This window comes from Callionymus lyra, chromosome 11, assembly GCF_982586985.1.
Source record: "Callionymus lyra chromosome 11, fCalLyr1.hap1.1, whole genome shotgun sequence".
NCBI lineage: Eukaryota > Metazoa > Chordata > Actinopteri > Syngnathiformes > Callionymidae > Callionymus > Callionymus lyra.
Genome location: NC_141828.1, coordinates 8,085,980 through 8,097,995, shown reverse-complemented (window position 1 = coordinate 8,097,995; position 12,016 = coordinate 8,085,980). Strand labels below are relative to the sequence as shown.

At 47.5% G+C, this 12,016-nt stretch overlaps 1 protein-coding gene across 4 annotated transcripts in view; it reads left to right on the top strand.

Moving 5' to 3' along the window:
* Positions 1-5,782: 5,782 nt before the first annotated feature.
* The window catches only part of bcl11aa (BCL11 transcription factor A a), a 53,336-nt gene continuing 47,102 nt past the window's right edge, over positions 5,783-12,016 (top strand). For 2 of the 4 annotated variants that reach the window (XM_087803189.1, XM_087803187.1), the window contains exons 1-2: positions 5,783-6,206; positions 8,417-8,866. In XM_087803189.1, coding sequence (XP_087659315.1) covers positions 6,152-6,206; positions 8,417-8,866 — 505 coding nt within the window. In that variant the 5' untranslated portion in view covers positions 5,783-6,151. Of the gene's footprint in view, positions 6,207-8,413; positions 8,867-12,016 lie in introns of all 4 variants that reach the window. The other 2 variants (XM_087803188.1, XM_087803186.1) reach the window with 1 other exon arrangement.

Here is a 12,016-nt window from a genome sequence, read left to right as displayed (position 1 = left end):
AAGGAGGACCTAAGATGACCATTTAAATTATTTTTATTTTAATTTCAAGGTGTTTAAAGCTCATTTAAAGTCTTTAATTGTGTATATTTTACAGTTTTTCTGCTCGTGTGAGTCGTTGGTGTAAAAGCACTTGATGTTTCTATGGAGCACAGACTCGAGTCAGGTGAGTGATGTGACTCGTGAGTCAGGACCGATCATGTGACTCAGTGAGTCGAACACGGAACCGCTGAGAAGAGTCGCTTCAATCTGCTTCAATGTGTGCGACACAAAGAACTACACAAGGTCTTCGATTGGTTTTATTTCACCAGAAGAGATGAAAACATTCACGACAATCACACACTCAAGTACAAGTACACTTAAATGCAGCCTTGATTGAATAAACAACACACAGTTGTAGATTGTAATGACACACAACTGCATTCACACACTCACCAACATCTTCACATGAATCTACACACATGTAATATAACAAGGGTGATAATCACAGACTCACACATATACACAAACAGATTCATTCTCAACACAACAGTTAAACAAATGTACAGCAACCAATTACACACCGACAAAAAATATATTACACAAGAATCACAACAGATCATTTTAAAAAGTACAAATAACACAAAATACAATAATCAAATCACAACACAACAGGACTTGACTTTACAACACACATCTACACAATCTGTAACTCTGACATGACAAACCACAAATCTCACACTTCAAGCACAGTTGTGTAAGATTGTACACTTTTAAGTTCCCATTAATTGACCCAACATGACGTGTTGGGTCAGGTGTGTGTGTGGCTCGCGGACCACCTATGGCTCGGATGTAATCGGCCGCGGGACAGAAACACGTGACATCAGTTCAACTCCATGATTCCTCATCAATTCTCTCAAACCTCGTCAGTTTCGCTTCAATAATTCAATTGTGAGTCAAAGTCTTCGACGCCACCGCGTGCGTCCGCCTCGACTTCCCGCCACCGCTGGATGAAATTAAGCGTTTCCCGCGTGTTTTCAAGGAGTCCAAACAAACTGTCAGTGATGAATTGATTCGTGTGACGAGTCGCGACGGCGTTCACCGGTGATCTGTGCTTCCACTAACAGAAGGGTGTCGTGTCACATTAGATTTGCCCCCCCCCTCGGTGTTAATGGCCTGGAAGCCCCCTCCCCAGAGACCCCCCCTCCCATTAGAAACAGTCATTACTGCACAGTCCCCGCCCGCCCGGGCTGCCCCCTCGCCGCTACTTAATCTAATTATCGCGGAACGTATCACACTTGATCGTGAATGACGGACGTTTGTGTTACTATTTTACTTTTTTTTCATTCAGTGATGAACATTCACCCATTTCCACGGCAGATGTAAATCAAAACTGTATATATTTAAAAACATTATAACATATGTCAACAATTAAAACATGACATTTGAAATAAATGAGAAGTGTGTCTTATTATACAGTTAAAACACAAAAAATCCCACTAGATTTGTTGTAAATCACCACAAATTGCTTCATTAATTCAAGTGAAGGATTTTTATTGCTCAATAAATACGATATATAGATTATTCCTTATCAATAAATTATTAAAACAATGCGCTTTAACGCAGTGAGTGTCTGCAGTAATTTAATTAAGTGTAAACATCTAAATGTCTGATGTTTTATTTTGTTTTTGACTCCAACAAAAATCCTTTTTTCACCCTTCAAACCAGTCGTCAATTACACCATTAGTCCGGTAGAGGGAGGCAGAGTCCGCGTTTGGATAAACGATGGCGTTTCACTTCGGCGTCTGCACGAGGTACTTTTGAACAAACTATCAACACAAAAACGGATATATTCTGCTTTAAACCTTGAACTCTGACCTCGAACAAACAAGAGAGAACAACAATGTGACTCTTACGTCAGTATAAAAACGTTAAAAAAAAGAAAAAGACTAGTGTTCGTCTCTCTCTGGAGCTGTCAGTCTGCAGTGGTCAGTGGTTCATTAACATATAGTTAGCATTACTGAGGAGGGACACGAGGCTTCTTGAAGGTTCGTATCTAGAATCGAGGAGTTGCCGCAACAGCTTTGAAACAGAAATAGAAGACGGTGATTTCTTACAGTATTTTAAAAAAAGAAAATGGCAAATTTGCTCTTTGTTTTAGGGACACGAGCTCAACCTGATGATTATAGAACCAGGTGCTCGTTGACTTCACCTGTAGAAGGAAATTAATTCACCATTCATTTGTTAATTCAGTAAAATAAATTTCAATCATGCCAGAGTGAACAACTGTTAATGCCGAGTGTTATAAATTCACCTTAAATTAACAGTTTCTTCACTTAAATGTTCATTCATTCAACGTTTAAACAGTTTAATCTTATTTTCAGCTCAAATATATATGATCCATGGAACGTCTGAGCTTTTTTTTTTTGGAATTGATGTGTTTCACGTCTTGTTAGAACTTGACGAATTCCAAATTCAAGAACATGAAAACACTCACGAATGAACACGTGCTACCTGTGGTGATATCAGTCAAACACACACACACACACACGTCGCTGAAGAACACAACACAACACAAATAAAAAAAGCTGCTGACACTCACACCTGCGTCTACACAGACTTCTAATCCGCTGAAAATCATTTCGTTTAATATCAAATGTCACGTGATGAATCTGAGAAATAAAACAATAGTTTTGTTTCGAATATGCACGTGAAGAGACGCGCACGCACGCACGCACATTTAGTGTTAGGAATATTAACTTTAACGACTGCGGGGTTTTGTAAGAGCTCTGTTGGTGGGCTGAGGGGCCCTACACAAGTGTGTGTGTGTGAGTGTGTGTGTGTGTGTGTGCGTGTGTGTGTCGACGTAAACCTTCGTGTCAAGTCGTGCTGCGAGGACCACGCGTTCACGCACAGGTGCGCAGGCAACTGGACCATAAAGCCTTTTAATTGCGTGATAATTGTGAGTCTAATTAAATCGCGTGAACCAAAAATAAATCACAAACTTCGATCAATTCTTTTAAAAAAAAACAAAAAACAATCAACGTTTCCTCGACTCTCACCCGCGGATCTCGTCTGAAATAACGTGTTACATGAACTCATTCAATAATTCATTTTCATCAAAACAAAATGTATTAAAACTCTTTAGATTTTTCCAGATATTTAATAGAAATCCTTCATATATTAATGACTCAATCGCGCCTCGGATCAGATTTTCTCCCGCGCTCTGGTTCACCTTCTAACGAGATCTTTGGATGGATGAAGAAATAATTGATATTATCGGAGCACGAGGCAGATTGTTTAAAAAAAAAAAACTGAAATAAAATGTTGAATTTAAAAATGGAAGGTTTTGGGGTTTATCTTTTTTTCCGATGCGCGTCTTTACGCACGGATTTTGGCATAATGACACGGATTACAGGAGAGAGGCGCTCACTGAAATGAAGGTGTGCAGATAAGTGTGTGTGTGTGTGTGTGTGTGTGTGTGCAGCTGATTTATCTCAGTCGCCCCTCGGTCATTTCCATATATTGAAATGCGCCCCCAGTCACTCAATTTCCCCGGAGCCGCCGTGCGTGCCGGGAGAAAAGCGCATGTGACCATCATCTCCCGTCTGATGCCCACTGGTCCCCACTTCGACGAGGGGACCCCCCCCCCCCCTCCCGACCCCCCCTTCACGCACCCCCTCAATATAATCTGAATATATCCGGATGGCCTAGTTAAAAACAACCTCAAACTGAAAGTGTCCAAACACCTTCCGTGACATTATCCACGCGCGCGCTGATTTATGAAGGGGACGCGCTGCCATTTACGCGCGAGAGAGAGATTCCTCTGTGCGCGCCCCCGCAGCCGGTTGATCAATGTCCATCTGTAACTTTAGTGAGAGGGAAAGAAGGGAAGAGTGAACAAAAAAACACCCTTTGTTGGCGACAGATGGAGCGAGTGGAGCGAGGGGGTCAAGGTGAGAGGACGAGGCCTCGTCAGGGTCAGATGATGAAACCTCAGCCCGGAATACTTAAAGAATCACATCGTGTTTTTAAACTCTTAGATACTTAAAAAAGTTTGATTTAAAATGAAAAAAAAAACGACGCGCATCTGCTTTTCATCTTTCTGTCTTTGAATCATTAATATTTAGACGCGTTTAGAATTAATCTTGACTTGAATGTTTAACGTGAACAAACGTAACAAATCTTTTTAAAATGATTAAAAAATATCCGTTTTTACAATTGAGGAGTCATTGATGAAAGATGTCGTATTTATAAAATAAATGGTCATTAATCTCTATTAATCTCTATTAATGTGAAATATAAAAGAGATAATCTGGACACACACACACACACACACACACACACACACCCCCACACACACAAACCGACACACACACACACACGAATGGCGAGTAGCAACCTGCAGAATATTTCACTCACTGGTCATGCATTTTCCCCCTTGACGTTGAACCTCCTCCTCCTGCGACTCGTCTCTCTCTCCCTCCTACTATCTCTCACTCCCTCCCTCCCTCCCTCCCTCCACCACCTACTCCTTCTGTCTCCTCCACCGCCGCCGCCCCCTCGGTATTAAGTGCGCGTCCTCTCCGGTCAGCGCGTCAAGCTCCTGGTCTGCGCGCCGGAGTCTCTCCTCCTCGCCGCTCCTCCTCGGTGGTCGCTCCATCTTCTCCTCCTCACGAGCCTCTCTCCTCCTCTTCTTCTCCTCCATCTCCTCGCTTTCCTATCCTCGTCCTCTCCGCGTCTGCGCCTCCGACGCGCTCAGCCCCGCGTCTTATATCACCGAAGCCCCTTTATTACACGAGTATTTACAATCCCCCTCCTCCTCTTCTCCTTCTTCACCCTCTTCTTCCTCCTCCTCTCCAGCCCCCCCAAACTCCGACTACCCCCCCCCCCCACCCCACCCCGTACCTTATATTTGCGCTCGAACCTGAGCAACATCTGAAAGTTATTATATACGAGCTGCAGAAAACACACACAAAACCCTTATAGCGGACACACACACACACACACACACACACACACACACACACACACACACGTGTGCGCACAAGTGAACCGTCTTGAACAACCAAAGAAAAGTGTGTGTTTTTTTTAAAAAAAGATCTAAAATACAACATGAACTACTTGTGTGTGTCCACACTGGTCAGACTCCCAACTTTTTCCTCAACATGCGCGTGTGCGCGCGTGAGAAAATCAACCTGTCCGTCCGGTCCGCGCCTCACCTTTTTCAATGGCATTCGCGCACTCTCGGGTCCCTGAATGCATCACGCAGTGTCCGCCCCCCCCCGCCCCCCTCCAGCGCGCTCCTGTCCGCGACTTCCCTCGCCCTGTTTTGCATCCACCTCTCTCTCTCTCTCTCTCTCTCTCTCTCTCTCTCTCTCTCTCTCTCCTGGCATATTGCTTTCATTAGACTCTCATTCTCACACACTCTCTCTCGCACACTCCTCCTCCCTTCCACGCACGCCCCCCCCCCCCCCCCCTGATCTCCGTGTCCATTGGCTTCCACCGGGTCTCATGTCCGGCCCTCCTCCTCCTCTCCTCCTCCTCTCTCTCCCTCTAATGACCGTCTATTGGTGTGTTGTTCGTGCGCGCCTCCTCCCACTCACGCACTCCCCACTCCCACTCGGGTGCCTCGGCCCTGCCCATGTTGTGTGTGTGTGTGTGTGTGTGTGTGTGTGTTTTTTTCTCCCTCTCCCTCTCGATGTCGGGTGTCTGTCCATCGCCTGACGTTCAAGTTCGCCCGGGAACGTCACGTCCGTGCACTTGAACTTGCAACAGCACGGAGGGGGGGCGAGGGGGAGAGAGGGGAGGGGGGGCTTTTGCCATTTTTTCCATCTCTCCCCTCTCTCCATCCACCTCTCTCTCTCTTTCTCACACACACACACTCTCTCTGTTTTCCTCTCCGCTGCTCTCCTTTTCTCAAAAAAGCCATGACGGCGATCCCGCGATCCATCTTCGCCTCCGCGCCATCTTCCTAATATTTATCTTTTTTTTTTTTTTCCATCTACTGCCATTTCTTTTTCATTCGTCGCTCGGCACCGTTGGATGGTGGTGTCGTTGGGGGGGCGGGTGAGTGGATGACCGGAGGCTGTTGGATGAAGACGTCTCGGTGCCCCGGCGGAGCCTCCTCTCTCACCCCGATGTGATCCGGCGCTGACCGCCGCCGCCAGCCACCATGTCTCGCCGCAAGCAAGGCAAACCCCAGCACTTAAGCAAGCGGGACTTTTCGCGTAAGTACAGACACCCCTTTATCACCCCTTTTTTTCTTTCTTTTTATTGATCAACCAAAAAGCAGGAGCGATTGCTGGGACATCGGACGCGCCGCTCGGACCCGAGCTGGACTTTAAAACAAGACGCGTGAAAACTGCGCAAAAGTTTTTTTTTTAGAGCCGGTGCATGCTTCGGTCGTAGAACTCCAAGCGCCCCCCCCAGTTTCACTCCGGGTACCCCCTCACGGGCGCTGCGGACACTGGAGAGTATCCGCGTGTCCGCGCCGCCGCCGCCGCGAGGATCCACGACCAGCACCAGCCTGGACGAGCCGGTGTGTGTGTGTCTCCTCCCGGCAGGTTCCCCTGCAGCCTCCCCTGGAATACTTCCACTTGGATTTGTGCTTCCGAGTGTTTTCAACAGTGGCAGCTTTTTTTAAATATTTTTATCCACTTTTTTGTTTTTGTTTAAAGACGTGTTTAATCGACCCCCGGACTCTTGTAGTTAGAAAAAGAAAGAATTACGCACACGAGCTTTAAACTGAACCAATAATCACGAATTCAGTTTAAAGTATTTGTCATGAATCTTAAATTTGTTTTACTCAACTTTACGAGGTTTCGCTATAATATAAGTCAGAAAGTGATTTTAAATCCCTGTCAAAATATATATATAAAAAAAACGTCAATATCTGACGATAAAGTCATTTAAAATGGGTCAAAATATCTTCATTTATTTTTTTAATTGATAAGAATATTTTTGATTGTGTTTTCCGCGGCGGGGTCCACTGTTAGGGGTGAAGCATGTGCGCGAGGCTGACAGTCGCATCATGGCAACGCGCCGTCGCTAGGAGGCAGAGCGCGCTCACGAAACACGAGCGCAGGAGCTCGAACCTGATCACTTTCACTGGCACGCGGGCCGCGATTGGGCTGATCGGAGGAGTATAGAAGGATTAGGAGGAGGGGAGGGTGTGTGCGTGTGCGCGTGTGTGTGTCAGTGAGTGTGTTAGTACCCCCCCCCCCTCACATTAGCCCCCACCATCCTTTACATCCACCACCAAATTCTTACAATTCTTCTGTCATCATCCCCTCAAACACCTTCAACTCCCTTTTCGTGGATTAACGCTGTGATGTCCCTCACACACACACACACACACTCACACACACTTAAAAAAAAATACTGTCGAACCTCACACGTCCAACTAGAATCACCACTTTTATCGGCATCATTTAATTTCACCTGAAATATTAGTTTTAACTGAATTTAAATGTCGCGTAAAGCAACATTTTCTCTGCTTTTTGTTGTCGTCTCCGAGTTGTGTTGTGATTGACACGCGCTCACTGACATTATCACGTTATCTCCTCGTCCCAGTTTGAGCACAGTGGCCGTCCAGTTATCGCAGCGTTCAAATGATGATTCCCTTAAAAGAGGGGGGTTTGTGGGGTGGTAAGGTGGTGGTGGGCACTCCCCCCCCCAACACCCCGACACCCCCCTTTATCTCCTCTCCATCTTCATGTCACACATTCCGACACGCTGCCCCCCCCCCCCCCCCCAACCCAACCACCGTTATCAGACGAAATCTGCGCCAATCACCCAGACGCCGAAAATTAGAATCTATTTTTTGACTCTCTGTGGTTTTGGAGTTCATTAAATTGTGAAATTGGGGCGACAGAGTAAAGAAGGTCGACATCACATGACACCCAACCTTGGATTATCTCGACAATAATTCAATTTGATATTAAAACTGATCACTTGTTTTAAAGAAGCTCGGACAAAAGACGGGTTAAAGTGTCGAAGGGGCCCCGGGAGAGTCTGACTGTTTTAAAGGGGGGGGGGGGGGGGGGGGGTTCACGGCTGCAGTGGCGGAGCCGAGAGAGTTTCTGGTCCTCGTGTTTGCTGCTGATGTTTAGGGCGCCCCTGTCATCAGCTCTTGTTGTTTCTTAAGGCTTCTGATTTGCAGCTTGTCAAGATATGATTCCCGGCGTCCTCGCCTGTGATCACGGCGGCTCGGCGTTGTAATCATTCCAGCCTCCGTCATTATCAGGCCCCGGAAACTTCCTCCTCGTTTTATCGTCCGCCGCTCGCGCCCGGCTTGTAGTTTAACGGTTCCCGGGGGCGACCCCTTCATCTCACGCCGCCCCGTAAATGAAAGAGAGAGAAGGAGCCGTGATGTAAATATGAGAGTCACAACAACAAAAAAAAAAAATCTTCTTCTTCTTCTTCTTTCCTGCAGCAGCTGAACCTCTCGCCGCCGCCATCGTCTCGTCAGAGGAGCTATCGGAGCGTTGTTCGGAGAACTCGGAGGAGAGCGGGAGCCTGAACGGGCACCACCCGGGCCCCACCGTCAGGCGGCTCACCCGCCTGGGTCACGACTCCCACCCGTCCCTGGAGCAGGACCTGCTGACCTGCGGCCAGTGTCAGGCCACCTTCCCCCTGGCGGACATTCTGCTCTTCATCGAGCACAAGAGGAAGCGATGCAACGGGCCGCCGTGTTTGCCGGTGGGCCGGGGGCTGGACAAACCCCCCTCGCCCTCCCCGGGTCTGGCCCTCACCCCCTCGCCCGCCCTAAGCGCCCTACGCGGCCGGAGGCCCGTGGAGGTGGGCATCCAGGCCACGCTGGCGGAAGACGACGAGGACCGCTTCTCGCTTCCCCGCGGGATTTGCCCCAAACAGGAGCCCCTCCCAGGTAACCACACGTACCCAGCATGCATCACTTCTCCCCTTCTCCCTGTGTGTGTGTCCGAGTGTGGACCTCGAAGGTTGAGGCCGAAAAAGGTTTTTTTTGAGGAAAAAAAACACCAAGAATGTTTCAATGCTGAGGAAGGAGAGTGCAGCTGGCAGACACACACACACTTGTGTGTGTAGCTGTGTGTGTGTCTGCAGGTGTGTGTGTGTGTGTGTTTGTGTGCGTCTGTACACTCGTCCTTGCAATGATGCAGATCATTCAGAGCAGAAAGTAAAAGGGAAATGAATAATAGTCCCGAGTTGATCTTCATGGCCTCAGCGACGAAAATCCCACAGTCCAGTAGTAAAAGACCACGTGTGACCTTGATGGAGCAGCTCCACTGGTCAGTGTGTGTGTGTGTGTGTGTGTGTGTGTGTGTGTGTGTGTGTGTGTGTGTGTGTGTGAACCACCAGATTCTCTCTATTAAAACGTCCTGTGTGGCACTCGCTCGCTCTCACTTTCACAATCCGTTTGCAGGTAACAGCTCGGTACACATGACCCCCCGCCCCCCCTTTCTGCCCCCCCACACCCCCCCTACACACTCTGGCCCCCCAATATTTCTGCTCCCACTGAGTTGAAGAAGAGGAAGTGAGAAGAGAGTAAACGAAAAACTCATTTATTTAAAGCGTCTTAACACTAATTATTTGTTGCAGTGCCATCTTTCCCTGCTTGTGCATTTTAATTAGCAGTAGTTTTTAGTGGCGGGATGCCTGTACTAAATTAGCCATTACACACACACACACACACACACACACACACACACACACACACATACAGTCACACACACAGAGTCACACACTCTCTCACACACACACACACACTGGGGGTGCAAGATGAAACAGAGCTGGGACACACAACATTTTAAAAAGCATCGTTTTGTTTCGTGAGATCTTCTCTAAATGTTGTGTTTGTGTAGTGTGTGTGTGTGTGTGTGTAGGAGGTGTGTGTAACTGACGTCTAGCTGAGGATCAAGCGTGTGTTCTTTCAGTCGCACACGTTTGTCGTGGTGCATTGTGTCGCCGTCATAGCGAGCGGTGAAACGTGTGTAACGGCACTTCAGTGTGACCCGGGTGCAAACACGAGCTTCAGAAATCCTACAGTAGCCGAGACAGTGAAGGCAACACTAGAGTCTGACTCACATTTTACTTCAGTGTTTTGGTCTTAAAATATATTTAGAAACTTTTTATTTTCATCTGATCAGTTTTTTGTGGAGTAAAAAAGTGTGTGTTATCATGTTATAAAGTGAAACTTTCGAATGTAGTCATTAGCTAATTCTTGCTAATTGCTAACTGAACCAGGAAGTAAGTGTGAACGTGTGTGTAGTTGTCGACAGTGTGTTCTTAAATAGGTGTGTACCTACTGGTCGGTCAGCAAGGTGTGTGTAGTTGGAAGTGTAGCTGACAAAAATAGCTGTGTTTGAAACATGGTGTTGTGTATGCGGTGTATCATATCAATTGTGTGTCTGTGTGAAACCTAAAGAAAAGTGTTTGAATGTGTGCGTCGATACAGCGGTGATGTACGGGTAAAAAAAGTTTACGACACAAATCTTAACATGCGTTTGACCTCTGTGGCGACTGCAACACACACACACACACACACACACACACACACACACACACACACACACACACGCACACACACACACACACACTCTCGGTTATTAAAGTGATTTACATCATAATGCCGCGTCTGGCCGGCTGAATGGCGAGTGTGTGTGGGAACGTCTCGGCGCGACCAGCTGTACCTCAGACAGCAGCAGATCTTCTTCGCCATTATCACGGCAAGAAACTTTCCTTACGATCCCAAAAAACAAATTTTCAATTTTCACCCCCCCTCCTCAAGCCCCCCACTCGTGACCCCAAACTGTCACGGTGTTGCAAGAGCGTCGGAAAAAAAAAAAAATCCAGAGGAATGTTGCAGGATTTCGAGTCGGAGGGCGACGATTGAGACACGTTCTGGTCACATGACCCCCCAACACACACACACCCCTGTTGTTGTTGTTGTTGTTGTTGTCGTTGTCGTGTGCTCGGAGCAAACGTGTGTGTCGGTGGTTCGAGGGACGCCACGAGGAGTCCATGTCTGACGCTGCTTTACACATCAAAGAGAAGCGAAAGTGTACCTGGGAGAGAACTCTCATGAAAATGGTGATCAGCGGCGGCACAACCACCCACACACACTTTCTCATGCACACACACACACACACACACACACAGCTTGTGCTCTCTCTCTTGCCCATTTATTCTATTAATCCCTGACTGAGATGAAAATTCTGATTATAATCCCCGAGGCTCCCCTCATTCAGAAACAGCATCGCTAATGTCTCCAAAGAAATCCAGGGCCTTGTGTGTCGGTGTGTGTGTCGGTGTGTGTGTGTCGGTGTGTGTGTGTCGGTGTGTGTGTCCCTCACACCCAGAGGTTTTTAATTCACATTTTTTAAAAAAGAAAACTGTATTTTTAAGACAAAAGCAGGATTGAAATCGCTTAATCTGGTCGTGTGCGAGTGAAACGGATCCGGCGCCAGATTTGTGATTGAGATAGCGCCGCCGGAGAATCCCACATCACCCCCCCCCCCCCCCCCAACCCCCCCAAAAAATATCAGCAGACAAATAGAACTGGGCCGCGCAGGATGTTCCGCTTCCTCCCTCGCTCCGGCTCGGAGACTCGTCGGTCTCCGATCGAGTGATTAGCAATTAGCTTATCATCGCCGGCCGCCTCGACACACATTAGTCCGGACCGAACACTCTGGCGCGCCGTCCAGGTCCGACATTAGCAGTCAATGCAACAAAAAAAAAAAATCCAGGACAGCCAATTGATACCAGATCCATCATGTGTTGGTGTGTGTGTGTGTGTGTGTGTGTGTGTGAGAGTGGCGAGCCCACAAAGAGATTTCACACACTCACGGCCATCGCTAATCTATTGTTGCTCAGCTTTTCTTTTCTGTTGGAGACACAAGATTGTGTTTTCTCTTCTCCGACCGAGCGAGCTGATCGACTGTGAGCCCGGTGTGTGTGTGAGTGTGTGTGTGTGTGTGTGTGTGGAAGTGGTCAGCAGCTGGGTAGGTGGCGCAGCAGTCCGAACATGAAATAGCTAATTAGGAGCTGAAGACGACGA